The following is a 22251-nucleotide window of genomic DNA, read 5'->3' as shown; positions in this document are numbered from 1 at the left end:
GCTATGTCATAAAAAGGAACGTATTTTTCTGTCAAATTCTAATTTCTGAAAAATGTGCATGTTTTTTTATATTTATCTGTAGAAGTAACCTTTTAAGCTTTTCACTGCATATTATTGATAATGATTTTGTGGTTATTAACAGTTGAATACACATAATTTAAAATTAATATAATGGTACTTTAATATTTTTTGGCTTCTAAATCTTATTTATGGGCTGTAACCTAAGGTTATTGAACTGGACTTAATATGACAAAAGCACTGATCCTTTTTGGAGTTTTTGAAATTTGTAAAATAATTGTTTCGGTATGACTCAAACTTCTACAATTTGAGTCGTGCAATAAATTCATTCCTAAACACAGAATGCTCACTTTCATTTTAAAAGCAATTCCAGCATTAGAACTCAGAATCGCTTATGTATGTGCTTTCATAGCATCTCATTAGGTTTTTGCAGCATTTGTAACTAAAATGATGTGCATCCATTTTTGTGTTTTCATTCATTCATTCATTCATTCATTCATTCATTCATTCATTCATTCATTCATTCATTCATTCATTCATTCTAATTGCAGTGGTCTTACAGAAGGTGATCACTGAACTCCATGAATGAACTTATTAGGTTCAAAGGATTTACACACTAATAAACTTACACATTATTTACTCTCAGTATCTTGTTTCCAATAAGTGCCAAGTTGTCATAGTTTCATAGATCAGTCTGCCATCAAATATACAGAACCTGCTCCCATCAAACACAAACACACACAATGCAGAACGCCTTATTATCAAAATAGTTTTCTTTATTAAAATAATAACCCCTCCTTTGATTCAGAGCTCATAAAAAGAACAATGGGGGCCTTTTAACCTGCGGGACAGGAGGTGAGTAGGGAACAGGAAGTAGTTGTACTGGCACACCCTGACTCTGTGTCTTTGGTGTTTGTCTCACCAGGAATCTTCTACACAGCAGCTATTGTGGGGCCTGCTGCAGGCTACCTGCTGGGAGGTTACTTCCTCACCATTTACACAGAGACTCATCTGGCGTGAGTTTATTTGAATGACTAACAATATAACTGGATTAAAATGATGAGGGGAAAAACTAACAGAATTTACTGACTATTTAATACTGGATTGTGTCTTCAACTGAATGTGTCTTGCAACATGTAACATGACCTAGCAAAAATTGAAAAAAAAAAAAATCCATTATACAGTATTATAAAGAGTAAGAACTAAACATTTACACATTTTCATTTGCATTTGGGCTTAATGCTCTCTACAGTTACATCTCTTTTAATTAGGCGTTAAAGAAAGTAAGCATGCCTTATGCTTCTGAAAATGATGATAGCCGAACATGACTTACAATAACCAGTCAAAGTGGACAACAAAGTCTTCAAATTGAATTTGAGCTGGTAAAACAAAGGTTGGCACAGCAGATTTTTTAACGGGGGTAAGGAGTTCAGAATGAATGCCTCCAGGCAATAGCTTGGAGACCTAATAGACAAACACCCTATGTAGGGATTAAAAGCACTCACCGACAAGCCCAGTCTGCCTATAATTCTCCACAGTGGTGAAAGTCTGCTTGTGAAAAAAAAATGCAGTTCAAAAAGCTTAAACTCTGGCAGAGTTTAATAAATTTCTGTTTCAGAACAGCATTGTTATTCTGCATACACAATTGTATTACCAGGTTCCTTCATACAAGTAAGTCACAGTTGTGTAAAACCAGCGAAGGGAAGCAGCTAAAAATCTGTTTTCTAAAAAAACATAAAAAATAATAATCACTCCTCAACTTATCAGCAACTCTGCTTCAACTCTCTTGGCACAATAATGTAGCTGTCAAATTCCACATTTTGCTTAAAGTCACTTTAAGCAAATGTGCAATATTTACATTATGTGAACTGGCCAACTGTGATTTATTTATTTTACAAACTTTTAGCATCCATGGTTTTCTGGCTTCAAAGTAGGATTTCATTTGACCTTTAAATTAAATATAAATTCAATTTAAAATTATTTAAATAACATGTATTTAATATACTTATTGTAAAAAATAATAAAGAAATATGCTAATCGATTTATCTGAACTTACATAAATAAAGCTGACCAGAGATCAAAATGCTCCTGTAGATAATGAAAAAAACTATAATTTTGTATCAAACAATACTTATGTAAGAAAAGCTTGACGTTTGGCATCTAGCTGCTAACATGGTCACAGTCAAATGGTAAGTAACATTTTATTTGCTACAGAACAGAGATGACTCCAGAAAACCCTCACTGGGTTGGGGCTTGGTGGATTGGCTTCCTAGCAGGAGGAGCAGCTGCTTTACTGGTAGCTTTCCCCATCCTTGGCTACCCACAACAACTGCCAGGTACTACTCATACCCACTGCTTCATCACTCCTACTCTGGCTTAAGTATCCTAAACAGAAACTCTACGTCTCACACTGTTTTATGATACGGTTTGGGAAGACAAAAATATCAATCATAGTCTAATATGACTCATTCTGGTTCCACGCAGGCTCCCAGGAGCATGTGGCGGGGCGGGTGTCTGAGGCCCACCAGCTGAAAGATGGAAGCCACAATACAGCCTCTGACCCTCAGTTTGGAAAATCAGTCAAAGACATGCCAAGGTAGGGGTCTAATTAAAGCAGGGGTCTTATTTGGATACAGCAGACTTTTTTGGTGTCATCTTCAAATCATGTGTGGGAACCTGACAGCTTTTTAGCTTTTTATCCTGCATTAGAAAATGTATTGGTTTCAGGAAAGATGGCCACATGACACAATGTAGACACTCGACATAAATAATGACTGCTATGGATAGATGTTATCTCACTTCCCAGTGTGCCAATATGACTTCTGATCAATAAAAATGTTACATCTATTGTCCCAAAGGGACTTAAAAGTCTGAAGTTGACCTAAATAAGAGTGATGTTGTTTGCTAAGCATTGTTTTTGGAGTTTGGGATTATTGTCCCGTTATGCTACCCAGTTTCAGAAATGTTTTGGCTGCCAGACAGACAGACTTACAGAACATTTAAATATAGAATAAATGCTGAAATGCAAAGGAATTCATGGTCAATTCAATTAAAAAAGGGTGCAGATATTATGAATACAAAACAACCCCAAATCATAAAATCCCAACCAGACTTGACAATCGGCACAAAGTGTTTGTATTAATATGATGTTTGGTTTTGTCCAAACATGGCCACTTCCCAAACCTCATGTCCTCCTGCCATGTTCATTGTGGAGAGACAAACAAGTTTGTTTGGTCTTTTTCTAAATATCATGAACTTTAACATCTCACATGCTAACTGGGGCTTATAGTTTAAGATGCAGCCATTTTTTTTCTGAGCATTGCATCCCCTGAAATGGTGAATTGTTGGTGACCCATCCATTCCTGTGGAATCTGCAGGCTTTCAAATTCAAATCTAAAAATACTTTATTGATCCCACAGGAAAATTAAATAGATAAAATAAAAATAAAACAAGTAGACTTTCTTTAAGTAATATTTTCCACTTGTGACTAATCTGTCTTTGGAAATTGCATTTTCATCTACATATTATTTTGTAAGCCCATTGCTATTTGGCGTTGTATGTTGTATGTTGTATGTTGTATGTAAGCATGTACAGTATGTTTTAACTTCTTTTGATTATGCTGATGTTACTTTCCCTCTGTTGCCAGGTTATGCTTCGTTTTTCTTCCCATGGCTTTTTCCCCCCTCATTTAAGATATGCTTAATACATAACAGTTTTGAAATATGTTGTGCATTTTTGTACATTTAAGGTTCGAAACACTCCCAGGACCTTCTAAAAACAAGATCTCTTTTGTTTAGTCCTGATGCATAAACCCCTGAAATAAAAGAGATTGATAGTGGCAGGTTCCTTTTTACTTTAAGTGGAAACTGTTTGAATTATTACAGTTTGAAAGATGTACTTCACACTCAAATATTTTCTCAAGTAAATGACAAATCTGTGTGAAAGTTCATCAGTCCTTCATATAAACTCCAAACATTTATGTAGGAATGAGTAGGTTCTTTTCAAAATGTTGCAACTAGCTGAAACATAGCAGTCATTAGAGCAGAGCGTCGCAGGTGAGTGACACTTCTGACTCTTTAGGTTACAACAGTGCTTACTATAAGCCCGTAGAATGACGTCATCTCTGACCGAGTCTCTTTCGGGATTTGCGAGGATTACCCAAAACGTTACATAACGTGATTATTTATCTTTAGGTCCTGTGCAGTGATTCTCTGTCTACACACTGGGGAGATTACTACGGACTGTTTTAATTAAAAAAATAAAGCTCAGGCTTATTTACCCATGGTGAGAACACACATACTGACGATCTTCTCTTACTTGTTGTTTCAGATCTGTGCTGCTTCTCTTGAAGAACCCTACTTTCCTCTTCCTTTGTTTGGCAGGAGCCACTGAGGCCACGCTCATCGCAGGCATGTCCACCTTTGGACCAAAGTTCTTGGAGTCCCAGTTCAATCTCAGTGCATCTGAAGCTGCCACCTTGTTCGGTAGGTGACCGGGCAACGAGGGTTGCAGACAGGACTGAAGATCTATTGCACCTTTTCCTACAGGGTCATGCAGAGAAAAAAAAAGCTAAATATTTAACATATAGACAATTTATGTGGTAATGTCTCTTAAAACATTACCAAGTTTTAAGAGGCAACTTGGTAATGTAATGTACAATGCAACTATTTTGAAGTGGTAGCTTTTTTCCACTTATTACTGTTGTTGGAATTAATGCAATAAAGCAAAACAGCAATATCCTGGTTGCACAAGTGAACCTTCTGAGGCTACCATTTGATGTTGACCCAGCATTCAGTCTTCCTGAGTACTGGAGTTGCACAATATCAGGAAAATATGTAATTACGGTATTGTGATCGAAAGCTGTGACGATAATGTACAATCAACAAACATTTTCCTGGCACCTTTTTCTGTTGCCATTGCACAAATCCATCACTCCCTGTGAGCTTCATCCTACCCAATATTACATCCTAGCAGCCCTTTGCAGCTGGTGACAAAAACTTTGGAGATTGGTGGAGAGGACTCTTTCCATTTTTTCTGAGACGTTTAAACAAAATGCCTGCATCTTGTTTATTACAGTCATGAGTTTCATCAACATCTAGTGAAGGCTTTGCACAGCCTGGTTGACTGGCTTCACAGCAGTAAATGGAAACATGCCTGATTTGCATTTCCTCTTTTGAAGTATTTTAAAAGAGTGCTCAAAATTTGCAGAGCAGTTAGACATTATTGCTGCAAGGCAACAATGCAACTGCAACAAGGCAAATGTAGCCAGAGTTCATAACAACATCTCACAGAAGAGATATCCTCACAGGGAAACTTTTATTAGGGACAATCAAAATGTCGGACGCTCACAGGCATTTACCAAAGAAAATTGAAAGCAATAGGTGCTTCAACAAAGTATCAGTTTGAAGGTGTGCATACGCTTGAATCCGTGTATGGTTCGTTCTTTGGTTTATTCGTTTCAAAATAAAATTGCAAAAACAAAACAAGCATGTGTTTTGCTGTATTTTATGGGATAAATGCCAGTTAATATGCGAAAAACATGTGGAAAGAGTTTTAAAATATGTGCCTCTATCTCTCTCTCTGTCTTTCTCTCTCAGCCAGTGAGATATAGGAATCAGATTTCAGATTGTATTTCTGTGCACTGTTCCTACCAAAACGTGGACTTGATGCCTTCTTTCAGTTTTGTTCTTTCTTTTACTTCGTGCTTTGTCTCTGTTCCCTGTCCTGGTTTCACTGTACACTCTAAGGAGGCTCTGTTCAGTGTCTTCTTCTCTTTCTTTGTCTACATCTTCTCATCTGAGCTATCGCTTTCTCCCTATCCAACTGTAACTAGGGCAAAAGCTAACTATAGGTACTGTAATACTCACCAGATATATTTTCAGCAATAATCAAAAATCCATTAGGCTTAAAATAGAAAACTTGAAAAGGGAATTACTTTCATTCACCTGGTTGAGGTTGTTTCATATCTTTGATAAAACCTTTAAAGGACCAGTCAAAATTGTCAGCGCTCACTACTGACCATTAATATTTCCTACGTATAACTTAAAAATATGTTGATGCCACAGCTTACTGTGATTTTTTATTCAAAAGTGAATTTACCTCTAAGCCAAACTATGTTTTTTTTTTATTACTTATTTCTGTCTATGTTTTTTTCTGTGCCTCTTAAGGATACATGGTGGTACCAGCAGGGGGCGGTGGTACTTTTTTAGGCGGCTACATCGTGAAGAGGCTGAACTTGCGTTGCCGAGGCATCATACGCTTCTGCATGATGTGTGCTCTGGTCAGTCTGCTCGCCATCTTCATCTTCCTCGTCCATTGCCCCAATGTGCCCATGGCTGGGGTCACGGCCCCTTATCAGTTGGGGCTGATGGGGAAGGACCAACTGGACCACTACAAACATCTGTATGACAAACCCAAGAAGCCGCGACTCAGAAACAGGTGGGCATTATTCTCTTAACACCTAGTACGTAAAAAGCAACAAGACCGACATTTTGATTTGTTCCAGGAGTCCATATTGGGCTGAAATCAGTTCTATATGTCCTTCAGCTTGGCTCTAGCTGAAAGTTTAGCATCCTACCTGTCCTCTGTTACCACTGTTTTATGTAATTACAAGATGGTTTTCATTAGCTACCATCTTCATTATTCTGAATAACCCTCCATTCTAAATTCATTTCATTATTTTCATTTCATGTATTTCATTACATTAATAAATCCCTTAAATGTTAATGACATATTGTGTGCTTTGATGCAGTGAAGTACTTTATGGGGTTAGGGTCACCTTCTTTTCTGAAATTTTGAAAAATACATAAATGTGCTGTATGAATTGTTGTCCTCTGGAAGAATATGTTAAATCAGTCAAAATCCTAATTGGCAGACCAATTAACCAAAAACAATGAGCTTTGCATCTAACAACTAATAACATGTTAAAGCTACATAAATATGTTCATCAGTTGATCTGTTGTAACAGCAGCTCCTCCATATGCCTTATATAAAAGTTTAATCTGACTTCATTGTGTTTCAGTTTAAGAGGAATAATGCATTAAGCTTTTAGAACAGAGCCCACCATGTATGAAAGAACAACCTGATAAGAAGTAACCCAAGGAGTTATTGTTTCATTAATTTCAAAGGAAAGCAAGGTCACAGCCAGTAAAGCAGCAAAGACGTCTGTGTTGAGGCGCAATCAAAAGGAATAAGTGAGGAGGAGTCAGAGTTTGTTGCATTTAAAGCAAAGGATGTAGAACAATGGAATAGAGAAGTAACCATAAGTTTAAAATTACATTTCCGGAGTCTTCTAGAGAAAGACTGCTTATTTTTATCATGCTTATTTCAGTGAGTCTGAAATGATATATAAAAATAACAAAACAAGTAAATCAGGTAAAAGAATGTATTTTATTAAAGAAGCTAAAGGATGTTGTCAGCATTAGATAAATAAGGTTATTAGTTATATATTTTTCAGACCCACCTACAGGAAATCTTTTTAATTCAGCGGCATGTTGACCTTTGACATTTACTATGGGGTAGATGATAAAGAGAGAGAAAGAGAGAGAGAGAATCTTTGAGAATACATTTTTGGAAAATCTGAGTAAATTCATTGCATACACAAATAATTCTGATTTCTAAATACCCAATTAAATTGAAGCAGTTTGTTTCTTTTGAATTCACATCTGAACTTAAAAAAAATTCTAATTCTGTGAATTGACAACGTTCTATTCTGTTCAGCGAGTTTTAACCATAGCAAGCATTTAAATTTTGCAAAATGTTTTAAACATTTTCATTTTGGCACAGCTCATGGAATAGACTATTAATTAGATTTACACTACTACCTTTTTGCTATAGTTGTTTGTAATGTTCTTAATATTTAATAAAATACCAGAATTTGTACATACTTTATGTTTTGTCTGTCTTTTTTTACTTGATTAGCCTTCTAACCAAATACTTTTTTACCGTTGATTAATTTCATTGATAAATGCTTTTTACTTGTGTTTAAGCAAAATATGTTGAAGTAGTGCTGGAGTACTTGAGCAGAAGTACTGTAAGTGTGTACATGAAATCTCAATACTGATAAATATGTGTCAGAATATGTTCAGAGAATCCAGTACGCATCATTTTAAAACGCTACGCCACATTTATTCTCCTCCTATTAACTAGCCGATGGCTAAAAATACATCACATAACAAAATGGCACTAGCCAAATTGAAAGAGACTAAATTCCTTCTTTGGGCCCCTGCTTCCACCTGTTTCTCACTGTCTGTCTCTTCCTGTCTTTCTTCCTTTGCTTCTCTCTGCAGCTCTTCTCTGGACATGAACCTCACAGTAAGTTGTAATGCAGCTTGTAACTGTGCCAGAGAAGTGTACAACCCAGTGTGTGGGGCGGACGGGACGATGTATTACTCCCCGTGCCACGCCGGCTGCACCTCCATCAACCACACAGAACCGTCCACAGGCAGACAGGTACAGCACACACTGCTTGTTTTACTTCAGTAAGACTGGAAAAACATGACCCGGGCGATAACTGAGGTAGTTCAGAATGATCTGCAGGTACCTGAATGTCTATTGTGTTTAGACATTCAGACATGGCAGAGTTAATTAGAAGACTAAGAAGTTGTAACTTTCCAATGTGTGCAAGAGAGCTCGTCAGCACCTATATGTGGGGAAAAAAGGCAATGTTCAGTTTTGCTTTGACTTTCTAACTTCAGAGAAATTGTACTCCACAGTGACATTTTGACTGACAAAATTACCCATAACCCATTTTTGAACAAGGAACATGGACAATAAGGAATCTGCTTATTTATTAAAGACATGTAGCAATCCTTGCAAGAGAGCTCTTTGAAACAGAACACAAAGCTCTGCCACAGAATCTACATATGGGGAAATGCAAATGTTAATTTTTTTTGTTAAATGTGAAGTTAGATCAACACATTTAACTTCACATTTTCATAGAACTTCTCAGTTGTCATATTTAGTTAGCAAAATATTACTCCACAGTTACATGTTTCTAACTAACTTGCCCATAACCCATTTTTGAGAAAAACAGGAACAATAAGGAACCTGTTTTTTTTTTTTCTTTTAAATAAAAGACATGTAGAAAAAACCTTATTGAAAAATAAATATTTTCTCAAAATCCAAACGTTAACAAAAAGGTCAGCGATGAACACTATAACCAAGCATACCTGTGTCTGTGTTTCAGGTGTACTCTGGGTGTGGCTGTGTGGTGGGGAACGTATCGTGGGGCGAGGAGGGCTTCGCTCTGACAGGGAAGTGCAGCAGCACCTGCCACCACATGCCAGTCTTCCTCTCCTTGCTCTTCGTCATCATTTGTTTCACCTTTCTCTGTAGCATCCCAGCTCTCACTGCCACTCTCAGGTATGTGTCACAACAACAGAAGGATGTTTTTGTTAAGCAGATGCTAAATTCAGTCGAAATGGTTTACTTGATATATAGCACAGCCAATAAATACAAATGTAGACCTTCAGAGTGAAAATGAGAAAAAAAGCAAATGTAATTTGCCATAATTCTGACACTAGATGGCAGCAAAGAGCTTCCAGTGTAAATCCTGGTATGTGTAGTAAATGCATCAGCCGGCATTAGAGAACACTAAAGGGCTCTGTATGGTTAAGCCGAACTGCTGAAATCAATTCTCATTGTTGCAGGTACATGTTGAAAATCACGTTGTTTTGTCACCTGCCCTCGCTTGTCAAACCTCCCCTGGGTAACTTGTAACTGTCCACTCTCTAAACACATGGTAAAACATTTACAGGAGCTTGACTCCTGTGAAATCCCTCCCGCTGCAGTAAACCCCTTTGTGCACCGTGAAGGGTCTGTGCAAAAGCGAACATCCGAAAATGATGTGACCGTCATGACAGCAGCAGTTCAGCCATGCTGAGCCCTTAAGAAAGCGGGTTAGAGGTAAACTTAAGGGAATAGTTTACAAGTGTTTAAATCTAAAAGTCACAACCTTAGATTTGAGTTTCCAAAAGGCAAAACTTTACTCAGGTAGCCATGAACTAGACTTTGAGTTGAAGTCTGTCATTATATCTATCCAACCCTGTTCTGTACAGGTGTGTACCAGATAGTCAGAGATCGTTTGCTCTTGGCATCCAGTGGATAGTGGTGCGCACACTTGGTAGGCCCAAGTCTTTCTCTGATTATGCTTTCAGTCTCAAAATTGCAACCAAACAAACTGTAATTCTTCCTTCCTCCTGTACCACTGCTTTCCATACAGGCAGCATTCCAGGACCGATTGCATTTGGCTCAGTGATTGATATTTCCTGCTTATTGTGGCAAGACCAGTGCGGTGATCAAGGCTCCTGCTACATCTATCACAACTCAGCCATGAGTCAGTACACACTTGTCGCTGGAATCGTCTTCAAGGTAATATTCCTAGTCAGACACCATTTCACTTTGAAGATGATAAAAATGAAAGCAAGTGGCACAAAACAAAGAATAGTTCCTCAATATGGTTCTGCAGGGATTCCTCCCATTGTATAATCGATTTACATTTCCAGCACAATCTGTCTGTGCTGATCATCAGCCATCATAGTTCAGGTGAACTTCTAACAGCAGCTGCAGAGTATCTGTGTCAAATTGTGTTCCCACCTGAGGAGATGAGGACAGCTCAGTTTTGACAGAAGTGAATGTTGTTGTTTTTCCAAAAGGAATCTTGCTTGTATTGATTACAGTGAAATATAGATTATTTAGGCAAACTTAAAATAAAAAAATAAAAAATTTTAAGGAAGATAATTACATTACAGTGGACCTGTGCTTTTTCATGGGTAAAATTCCGAGACGTAATCCTACTCAATAAACCATTGGCTAGCATTCGTAAACCAGCCAATCCAGAAGCACCATTCGTTTTCTTTGGCACTTTTTGGATGTAAACCCAAGAGCAGAGATAAGGAGGTCTGTGGATGTTAGCTTCTGCAGTAGCACAAGATGGCTTCTTCTGCGTGTATTAATGCAAATTGAGGAATGTTTGGTGTGTAACTCCCGCTGATTAAGAAGGTCCACTTCAATTTGTCATGATTTGGGATAAAAAGAAAGTGGTGCTCTTAGATAGCACCCAGGAGATATATCTTTCAAATGCTGCAGGTGTGTTTTTTGTCGTGTGTGTGATGTTGTTTTGCTGAAAGGCAGTAATTAACACTTGTCTTCGGTTTCAGCTTTTGGGTACCATCTTTTTCCTCGTAGCCAGCGTTCTCTACCAGCCGCCTCCGGAGTCTCCTCAAACCAGCTGCGAGAGCACGGACCAGGGAACGGAGCACACAAGCGACCTGCCAATAAAAGACCTGCCAGAAGATGGCGTCATTATCAACCTGCATGCCAGGTTATGACATGTCAGACCCTCCGTTCCAAATACAGTCACTGTTTGTGTGATTAAAAAAAAAATACCCAGGATGCCTTCACGCACAAATGCACATACACCCAGACAGGGTGTGTAGCACTTCTATCATGCTGCTCTTCTAGAATGAAATCGTGGTTTGACTGCATGTGTTTCTGACATGTATGTTTGATTGACTCAGCAAAAGCCTCACAAAGTTATTTCTCCTAACTTTTCATCTCTAAAAATAGCTCAAATCTGATCAGTTAAATAACTTCAAGTGCGATGGTGTGTGCATTATCTTGACTATGTCCAGCTTGACACCATCTTTTAAAGATTGATTAGACTCTTCACAGAAGCATTTTACGGTTTTGAAAGAGTCAAATAAAAACGAATCTCCTATTCGTCTGTTGTTTTACAGTGACTGACTGGAAGATATGATCGGTTTTCTGAGAACAGATAAAGCCATGTTTTAAGATGCTGTAAGAAACCTTGAGGCCAGTGAAAATGTAGCCAAATATTCTTATCACAAGAAGTAAAGCAGAGTCCTGAACGATCCTTACATCAGAGGAAGCATTGAGCCACCATCATGCTTTCAACACTTTAATGCAAAATTCATATTCTTACCATTTTCCTAGTTAGCTAACACAAAATGCCCCTTTTTGAATGCTGCTAGACAGTTTTTCCTAAAAAGCAAACAAACAAACAAACAAACAAAAAGTTAGTCCGTAGTGTCTGATCTTGGAAATGTCTCTAGAAACTGTGCACATCTGGATATTGACAACTGATTCCAGTCTTCCTGGCAGATTCTGCCACACTCTGAGTGAGTTGGTCAGTAACATGAGATTCTATTGATGATCTGTTATGTTTAACTCTGAACTTTTAATGGACTCCTACTACTCAGGGGCATTCTTGGACATGCCTTGTCTCCATCTCTGTCTTGAGTGTACAATCTTTTGAGGCCTCGACACAAAGGAGATGACATCACTTCCTCTCCATTCATCTCCTATGGAGCTTAGGGCACCATTAACTTGCCTTCCTCCTGGCAAGTTAATGGCAAAATTTGCTCATGGGAGATTTTGAGCTTATACATGTGAACTTGCACACATGAGCTTGTGACATGACACAAAAAAGATAATAATGTTCAACTTTTCTTGCAGTCGTCACTACTGTGTTCTGTGTGTTGGGATTTGCCACGAGTGGCGGAAAATGTTGTCTTTCCCTGTCATTCGTCACTCCTCGTGTGTTGAACCATTACACTACAGTGTCTTGTCCCTGTGGTTTATATTCGTAGTCTGAAGTAATTTAGCTTCAAGAATCTTTACAAATGATTACGACAATTCTGCCCTCTGCTATGAACTCTGTGTCCCAAAGAAACCCCAGAGCAAACGTCTGCCATCACCTTGCTTCATTCTTGGGATGATAATAGCAGGGGATATTTGTTAGATAGGATCCATCAGAAGCAATTGATGTGTTGTTGAGGCAAATCAAGGATCTCAGCTTTCCATGCTCTTAGGGTGCCTTCAGGGAGAACAGAACATTTCAAGAATGTGAAAATTCTACTAGATTGTGGATGGTCTCGCTAAGAGAGACCATCCACAATCTCTAAAAGGTATTAAAAACACAGTTTGCTCCCCGTTATGCATGGTGGAGTGTGAGTGTTTTCTAAAGGTATTGGTCATGCATATAACATTTGAATCAAGGGAGCCTGGGTAGGGAACATAAAAACAGCTGTGGCAGCGCTGCCATGTTGGTCTCATTCAGACTCCAACCTCATCACAATGGTAGTGTTACCACATTATCTTGTAGCACTTAGCTTAATGCTAACAGAACAGTTCCACGGAGTCTCTGCTCCTGTGAAGTGATACGGCTGTATCAGTGGCATGAATGATTTCACTTGAGGACATTTTCCAAATTTGCCTTGATCAAGCCACACTCTAATGGGTCATGTAGTTCTTGGAGAGCACAGCCAGGTCTTCCTCCAGTGTGAAGGTTTCTGGAAATCTCCCAACAGGCTGCCATGTGCCTTTTTATTCAGTGTGGCTTCAGTCAAACGTTTGTACCAGTCATTCTCTTAAAAGAAATTTGCCGTGTGTAGTTGTGAGCGTTTTTCTTTGTCAGTCTTTGCACTTTTGCCTTTGGAAATATTGGAAGAGAATTTGGTGGCTTTGGATGTGATGGGTTGCTTTATTTGTCCTGATAGGCTGCGGGGTTTCAGAAACCATCCGTCCATGTCAGGCTTTGAGTTTCTTTGCTTTAGTTAATCTGTGAAATCTGCTCAAGAGGTCTGTCTTTCAATAGCAGATGTATGTCGATGTGCACATCGATTCTCACCACAGATGAATAGCACAAACGCATTTTCACCTTGAGAAGCACATGAATACTGTTGAAAGCTACTATACAGGAGATGTTGGATTCAAAGGTAGCGATATTTTGGCTTCTGCTGATGCAGAATTATGACGCCTGTCATTCATCAATGACATAAAAGTGAACATGACTGTTCGGACTCCAGATGCTTTGAAAACAATCGGGTTCATATCCGATATGGTTCCACATAGGGAAGTGGCACAAGTAGAATTTTTTGTGAGGTAAAATGATCTGAACTTTCCAGTTAAGACTGCCTTCAAAAAGTTGGACGAAAGTCACATCTTTGCAAAACAAGCGGATTCAATCACATCTGCCTGCTGTGTTAACATAACCTATGTTGCTCTATTTACCAGCTGGCAGTGCTCTTTAGTGCAATCATATTTTAAAAAGATTGTGCAACGGTATGTTGAGAAATACCAACAGCAAAAAGATGGATTTAAACAAGAAATTCAGCAAAATACTAATCAAACTTCACCAGGAATTCAATTAGTCTCAAATATCAAATTGATATTTTGTAACAATAGCTAATCGTGATAAGGTAATAAACGTTGGAGTATATGTGATTTAGCAATGAACAGCATGTCTCAAAACATGTATGAATAGCCTTGCCAAGAATGGTTGGAAATACCTAAATATGCCTACAGTTTATTCTTCAGGCTACAAACATTTGGAATAGCCTGCAGCCTGACTATCTTTGCATAATTCTATGAATTTAAGCGCTCTGTATATGTTTATGTTAGATATGGGATGTTAACACCATGCCTCTGGATGAAAGGTGGTAACTTTATGTGATTAATTTGATTTGACAATGTCCCACTAGATGGCACTCTTTACCCTGTAATGTTTCTTTGATGGATCTGAATACAGTGGCAGATGAATGTCTGGGCTGAAGAGAATGAGCCCAAAATCTAACAGGCATGTTAACATGTTATATAAAATAAAATGAAAACATGCATATATTTTTAAAAAACTGTCATCTGCAGCTGATTTCCTTTCAGTAAACTGTATTTATTTAGACACAGGAACTAAAAAGTTATGGGAAAAATTTACATATTTTTTAATCTATAGCCTTAGCTTTTTGGTTCTGTAGCTAGATAAAGATTTTTCTAGGCAACAAATTAAATAAAAATAAATATTTTCTGAACCCAAATTAGTAAAAATTCCGATTCCTATGACTTTCTAAATAAATGTGTTTAGCCAAACATAAGACAACATCTGATAATATAACATCTTTGCAATAATTCAGCTTGAACATTCAGCATGGTAAAGTTACTAGCGATTTTTTAAAAGTTACCTGCTGCAAACTGCAAACATTTGCACTCATGTACCTGAACCCAAATGGAATGATGTGATTTTGCTTCAGTGTTTGGCTGTCTAGTTATTTGATATGACACAGCCTCGCTCATTTAATAACTCAAAAAAGATTGCTCTTCATCAATAGGTTAAGTGAAACCAAAGTCAAACCAAAGTCGATCAAATATAATACCCAAAAGTAGGCAGGTAGACACATGAAAATCCAGTTTGAGTACAATAGCTGAATAAAAAGGCACAATACCAAGGTATCCATCTTTTAGTTCATAAAGGAAATTGCTTTGCATCGTGACTGAATGATGTGTTAGACCTGAAAAAGATTATTCACATTGGTAACATACTGTAAATTCTTAAGTGCATTTTACATTTGGACCTAATTATTTCAGTACTGTAACTCTCCAATCGTGCCAAAGCAGCTTTGCAAATTAACTGCTGTGCTTTATTTTGTATCAACATATTTATGCAAATAATTTATTCATGATATCTTGCACTTACATTTTTAATCAGCGGTGTAATTTTAAAAGTACTCAAAGTCTTTGCTGTCATTCTCCTGTTTGTGATGTCAGATTCCACCCACTGTGCTGATCTGTATCGTTATGGTGTTCGACCCTCATGTTATGAGTGACCTTGACACATTTCAACTGATGGCGAACAATTATTTTCACCTACATCTGTAAATCATTTTACCTGTGCTTTTCTCTGTCTCCTAGCTCAGAATATCAAATGTATAAAACCCTTTTGTTAAACTGCATATTCATTTGTTTTTGTGGAGTATGTTGTTATTAATGAAAGCTGTGAATTATTTTTCTTTTTATTGAATGACTCCAAAATGTGAACTGTTTTTATAATTACAAAATTTGAACAGCACAACATTGCGTCTGACATTTTTTTCTGTCAGTTTGATTATTTGCTCATATTATTTATTGTGCTGCCATCGCTTACCTCCTGAAGACTGGTGTGACCTTTTGGTGACTAAAGCAATACCGCTCTAAAACAACTGCCTTTTTTAGTAGTGCAAACAAAGAATATATTTTAAAACGCATTAATAAACACAATGAAAACTCTTCTTAGTGACATGCTTGGTTGAGATCTTTGATTTCTCCTGTAGGAAACAGTCACAGTCCTGCTGTTATTTTGACCACCAGGTGGCAGTAAATAACAGTTATTCAGAAAATGTTCAATGTTAAGTACAGACTCAGATCAACCCTCATTTTTCTGTATCTTAACATCAGAGAAAACACATACAAATCATTTTTTAATGGAATCATGTAATTACTCCTATGCTATCATTGATCTGAAGTGACTCATACAGAAAACCTTTTAACAAATCAACTAATTTAGACTTGTGACCGGACTCTGAGCTACGTTTTCATTCTTAAGAATGAAAAAGACTAAGAATGATGTGGTTTTCTCTAAGACATCTCAGACACAAACTGACCATCAGCTGTGTCTCTGTTTCAGCCGCTTCTCTCTGCTGTGCACCTGTGATGTGGAAACTCAATGCTCACTGATGACACACCGCTCATAACAATATCGAACGCCAGTAGAAAACATCGCCTTAAGATTGATTTATGCCTCCATGTATGATGGATCCAGAGATGTACACTCCTGACCACGACGCATGTTGTTTTTTCAGTTTTCACTTCCACGGCTCCGTCAGTTCACGTTCATGCGCGCCGTGTCCTGTGCCTTATCTGAGCGTCTGCTGTTTATCAGAGCAGGAGATGGATTCAGTTCCTTTTGTTTTTGTTTTCCTTGTTTCAAATACACACATGCAGGTTTCCTCCACTGGCTCAGTAGAAATAAATACATTTTTGTACAAGTGAACAGGGAAGACCATCCTAAGAATAAAAAAAAAAAGAAAATCAGGATATTTCCCATGTTTTCTAATTTATATTGACCCTTAATGTCTCATGTTTCAACACATACATTTGAAACCAAAAGTGTATATCACTTTTGTGTCACTGAATATAAAGGCACATAAAACGTTTTGTTTTCTCAATAGCTGCATTTCCTTTGTCCATATAATTAGATGTTTCGAAAAATAAATTTGCTCATTGGAAGCAACAAGGAAAAAAATCATGTTTTTTTAATAATCACCAAACTTAGAATTAATTAAATTATTTCTATCTGCTAATTGCCACAATAGGGTGTCTCCTTTTTCATACCACTGAAAAAGGAGACTGGATCTGTGTGCTGGAGATAAACGGGTTTTGATCCGAAATTTGCAAATAAAAACAGGAACAAAAGACCTTGTGAAGGTGCTGACTGACGCTGACGAGACAGTCATTATCCACAGTGGAATATGTCTGTACTACGGTAGAATGGCTACTCTGCAAGAGGAAGACATTCCTCCACAAGAAGCATAAAGAAGCCAGATTGCAGTTTGGAAATGCACATTTTTCTTCTGTCTGATGAAACTAAAGTGGAACTGTTTGATCATAAGGATCATTGTTACATTTGGAGAAAAAAATCAGGGAAGTTGCTACCCTGAATTTCTAGTTGCATTACTAATCTTGCTGTGCTATTTCAGTGCAATGGCAATAAAAGTTTTCTATTTATAAAGACTTCTTGAGCTGATCTGAAATGGCATTTGCAAATGATCCCAACTGTGAATTATGGTTTTTGTGAAATGTTGTCAAAAAGTATTTGCCTACTTACTGATTGCTATTGTTTTTTTGCTCAAAGGGTAATTTTCAAATGATTTTTCATTTAGTCAAGGGTAAACAGCCATGCTAACCTAACAGACCTCATTTGAAATAATAATTATCCACTCGGTTTAGAGTAAATTAAAAAAACTGACGTGCTGCCGTTTAGCTGCCGGTGTTAGACTGACCTGTTCTGCAGCAACAGTGAAGACTCTAGAAAATTCATTTACAGAGTCTCATGCTTTTGGAACTTGTTTTGCATGCTGATGGTTCTAATATATCATGTCTGGCTGGAGTCAGAAAGTAAACAAGTCATTCTTTCTCACTGCAGTGTTGATAAAACCCTCCAGGCAGCTTTAGTTCGCAGACATCAGGCAGCAACTCTAATGCGATAGAGGCTTCAATTAGCTGAAGTTTATGAAGAGTATCTGCTGAAACACTTCACTTTCCAATAAAAAGATGGTTTTGGGAAAGTCTAGTAAGTGTTTCACCTTAATCAACAGCCAAACAAGTTATCTGAATGAAAGCCTGACGTACATTGTATTGGATCAAGTTTTAGCTAATTAAAAACACCAAATCATTTTAAACCAATATTAAGAGCCTAATTTATTTCATTCTGGTTCTACTGACTGGCAACACAATCTGGGATCTTGCAATCACACCAAAATTTCACATTATTAAAATTGGATGGCGTGATTTGGTTTATACTTAATTTTAAAACTGGTTTACGTGTGTGTGTGTGTGTAAAAACATAATTTATATGACTATGCAAGTTAGTTTTGGACAGTGGTCCCCAAGCTACGGCCCGTGGGCCGGATCCCGCCCGCTGCCACATTTGGTCCGGCCCCCTGAACAATACCAGGCAGCATTCAGATTTTTTTTCATATATCGTATTTTCCGGTTTATATGTGGATTTTTCTTAACCACCAGGGAGCTCTTTAGCAGGAGGTGTGTCCTGTAAGCTGGGCATTTTGTTTTGCAAGGCACATTGCTGCCATCTGTTGGACTTTTAGGGAACTGCTTGATTTTTATGTTATTTAATCAGTGCGGTTGTTTGCTAGCGGTAGAGCAGATGAACACACGTGTTTGTTATGAACGCCGCATTCCAGGTTTCCCTCAATGAAATATATACTAGTCAGTCCCAGTGACAGTTTCACTAACGGTTTTTACCCATGTGCTTTGTGGGTAAAAATGAATCGAGAACCCCCCCCCTCAACAATTTCCAGCAGCGCAGGTGATAAACGTGTAACACTTCTTCTGTTACAAACTGACTCCGGCCCCCCACCAGAGAAGGGAAAAAGTATGTGGCCCTCACAGGAAAAAGTTTGGGGACCCCTGTTTTAGAGGATTGGTATGAATTAAGTTTTGCATAAGATTATGGAGAAGTAATGGTTATGGTCAAGAAAAATGCCTGTGTTAGAAATTTAAGCAATGACTAAAATGAATGGAAGTCAACAAAAAGTCCTCAGTTTGTATAGAAGTACAAAGATTTATGTCTGTGTGCCTTTTTAAAATTCTTTTAACTTCACATTTTATGCTAACGAGCCAAAGATATTTTTCTACCAGGGTGAACAATCAAGGTCTATTCTATTCTATTCTATTCTATTCTATTCTATTCTATTCTATTCTATTCTATTCTATTCTATTCTATTCTATTCTGTCGCTGCAATCTGCTTCTTCTCAGCATTCGGTTCCAAAATCAAATGACGTATTACATACCAACACAAACTCACATATCAAGGTCAGCCGGTGTGAGTATGTTGGGGTCTGGTTTTTTGTGTCATGTTGCACTTGTCCTTGCTCTAAACGTGGTTTCCTGCTGAAAAATAAACAAGTGCAGACATGACAAAGAGAGACAGAGAAAAAATTCCCTTGGCAAGAATATGTGTCTGAATCCTGGACGCATCGTGTTCAGAATGTTGAAAATGAAACGCTCGCTGTTGAAATGTGTTTTTAATGCACAGCTGCAGACGGTAAAGGATATTGGAATTAAAAATATTTACTCAAGCATTGCATGATTTATCATTTATAAATGAATTAGATTGCACATTCCTTACATGCAGTTAATGCAGTTATCCACAGTGGTACATAACTTCTGTATACATTCTATTGTTTTCAGTTAATAGGTGAAAAAGGGTTTATTATTTAAGGTTGTGGCTACCAGGCGTTCACTCTCTCCTTGCATCATCAGGTCTTCTGTTCCCCTCAGCATGACGGTTTAATGGGACACTTCAAACATGAACTATAATTTTATACTAGAATTCTTAAAACACACTTTGTGATTGGGGAATCCTTTATTTGATTTGCGAACACACAAATATGGTCCTTATATTGATATTTTTAAGTGCTTCAGCATAACCTTTGGTGGGAATTTGTCACTCTACAATTAAACTTAACTGAATTTAATTTTTGTCCAGCATTCTAAATAAAAGAAAACTTTACCTGAGATCAATACTGATTACCTGAATAGACAATTTCCCAATTAAAATTGTGTTTTTTGTTTTACTTTTTCTTTAATGCTGACATTTTTCACTGGTCAGCCGCTTCTTGATTTGGTAGCAGTAAATGAGTATTACTATTAATTAATACTATTTTCAGCCCCAGTGTCTACATGATGACACACAATTTCACTGTGTCTCTTTAAGTCTAACTTTTGGCAGCCCTGAAATGTTACGTCAGCATGAGCCTCCTGTAAGCCGTTAGATACCGGCTTGCCCTCTGCACAGCCTCAGTCACAGGCACATTTCAGCTGTTTTATTGTCCCCATTGAGATGAACTAAAACACTGTAACAGTTTTGATTCAGTGAGTCTTTACTTTACATAGCAGGTGTCAGGACTGGTTTGTGCAGCCTTTATTCAGGACTGACAAGCAGGGCTAACTGGAGGACTGTCATTAGACAAATGTTCATTTAGGATGGTCCTAATGCCATTACAAACACGTTTTTCTCTGAGATCCAGTGATCAGGTACAGTTTGATCATGTCCCTTCCAAAGCCAAATACTGAATCGCAGCATAAAAACTGTGTTAACCATGTTTCACATACATTTCAGTAAACCAAATTTCCACTATGACTTCAATAATCTGATTTACATAGATATATACTATCAGAAGTACAAGTAAATAGTTTAACATGTTTTATATGCGGGGTAGCCGTGTTTGACTTCTAGACTGGTCCTGCTGAGGAATGTCTGTCTTGGAAAGTCTGAATTGGATTTTCTCTCGGTGTCACCATGTCTGTCGGGTGAAAGTAGTGGCCATTGTGCATAGCTGCTGTTGTTTGTAAAAAACATACCGCCTGAGCTCAGTCAGTGACTGACAATAAAACTCAAAGTTGTACTCAGAGTTGTACTCTCTGAATGATCTGATGAATAGGAAGATAGTTAGTTCCATAGACAAAAACCAGATGCCAATTGAAACTGAGGGCTTTGCTATTTGCGGATCTCACACCAGTTTTCAAAGCTGAGCACCTGCAACTCGGCTGTATCAGTAGTATAGCTCACAGGCTGTCCTCAGAAGAGAGTGCAGAGTACATGCTGTAACCCGGTGCAATTGGCGAGTCCTTGCGAATCCTGGTGACATTCGAAGCTGTTAGAAATGAGTCACCTGTCCTAACTGATCTACCAAAGTCCCTGTCCAGATGCTAGCATGGAGTAATGTTCCTATTGATCTCAGTGCTGCAAACTCAATGTGTAGGCCACCAAACACTAGCACAAACTTATTTTTACCACAGGGCTCAGGCCAGTTCCACTGAATCTGCTTTGCTACAGCATGCACTGACTGAACAGCAGCAATATGAGGAACCTCCCCTGTGTTCAGGAAACATGAATTTCTGGAGAGCAACCAGTCTGAGGAGGACAATGATTATTCTTTGAGAAACAGCCAGGGCACATGCTGGTGAAAAAGTCAGGAAGCTCTGGAATGGTTAACTGTTTCTGGTCCAAAAGTCAGATTTCCACACTCTTCACCTCCTTTCTTGGCTTTTGTTGAATGTTTAAAGCAGAGCTGGTAGTACCTTGGAATGAAGTACTGTAGTTGCTGTTGTAAGTGAAGGATTGTGGTTCAATGTTGTCCATGGCTGCTGTTGAGCCGTTAATGAAGCTAAGATTTTTGTTCAGCAGATTAGTGGATTGAGAACCTAACATTTTGGTTTGTTGTGGTCATCACTAGCAATAACTTCAAACAAATTTAGTGCAAACATATATTTTTCGTTACAATAAAGGTGGCCATTTTAAAAAATAAATACAAGAAAAAGAAAACACAAGATCAAGAAAATGCATATGATTTCTATGGTTCAAAATATGTATGATTTAACACCAGACAAAATTTGATTGGCAATTTTAGTGCAAAAATGTATTTTCTATCATAACCATGGTGGGCATCTAGAAAAATGACCATCACCAAAAAACATTAAGATGGTTAACTTATGTATGATTTGGCACAATCAATTTAAAATTTTAGTGAAAAAACAAATTTTTCTTGATCGAGACTAATGGTCGCCATATTTAAATTTTCAGTGGCTAAAGCTTTTTTTTCTTTTCTTTTTTCCTTTGTTTTTTCAAAAAATAATATCTGAGGAATATCAGTGCCAAG

The 22251-nt window shown here is 37.7% G+C and overlaps 1 protein-coding gene across 4 annotated transcripts in view; it reads left to right on the top strand.

Moving 5' to 3' along the window:
* slco4a1 (solute carrier organic anion transporter family, member 4A1) overlaps positions 1 to 15883 on the top strand; it is a 33677-nt gene extending 17794 nt beyond the window's left edge. For all 4 annotated transcript variants that reach the window (XM_008412839.3, XM_081608646.1, XM_008412838.3 and 1 more), the window contains 10 exons: positions 944 to 1034; positions 2233 to 2354; positions 2503 to 2614; positions 4348 to 4502; positions 6186 to 6456; positions 8307 to 8469; positions 9206 to 9381; positions 10077 to 10141; positions 10241 to 10389; positions 11178 to 15883. In XM_008412839.3, coding sequence (XP_008411061.2) covers positions 944 to 1034; positions 2233 to 2354; positions 2503 to 2614; positions 4348 to 4502; positions 6186 to 6456; positions 8307 to 8469; positions 9206 to 9381; positions 10077 to 10141; positions 10241 to 10389; positions 11178 to 11348 — 1475 coding nt within the window. In that variant the 3' untranslated portion in view covers positions 11349 to 15883. The remainder of the gene's footprint in view (positions 1 to 943; positions 1035 to 2232; positions 2355 to 2502; positions 2615 to 4347; positions 4503 to 6185; positions 6457 to 8306; positions 8470 to 9205; positions 9382 to 10076; positions 10142 to 10240; positions 10390 to 11177) is intronic.
* Positions 15884 to 22251: the final 6368 nt, after the last annotated feature.

The sequence above is a fragment of the Poecilia reticulata genome, chromosome 7 (assembly GCF_904066995.2).
Source record: "Poecilia reticulata chromosome 7, P_reticulata-male-v2, whole genome shotgun sequence".
Taxonomy (NCBI): domain Eukaryota; kingdom Metazoa; phylum Chordata; class Actinopteri; order Cyprinodontiformes; family Poeciliidae; genus Poecilia; species Poecilia reticulata.
Note: the sequence above shows the minus strand (reverse complement) of the source record. Positions and strands in the feature narration are given on the sequence as shown.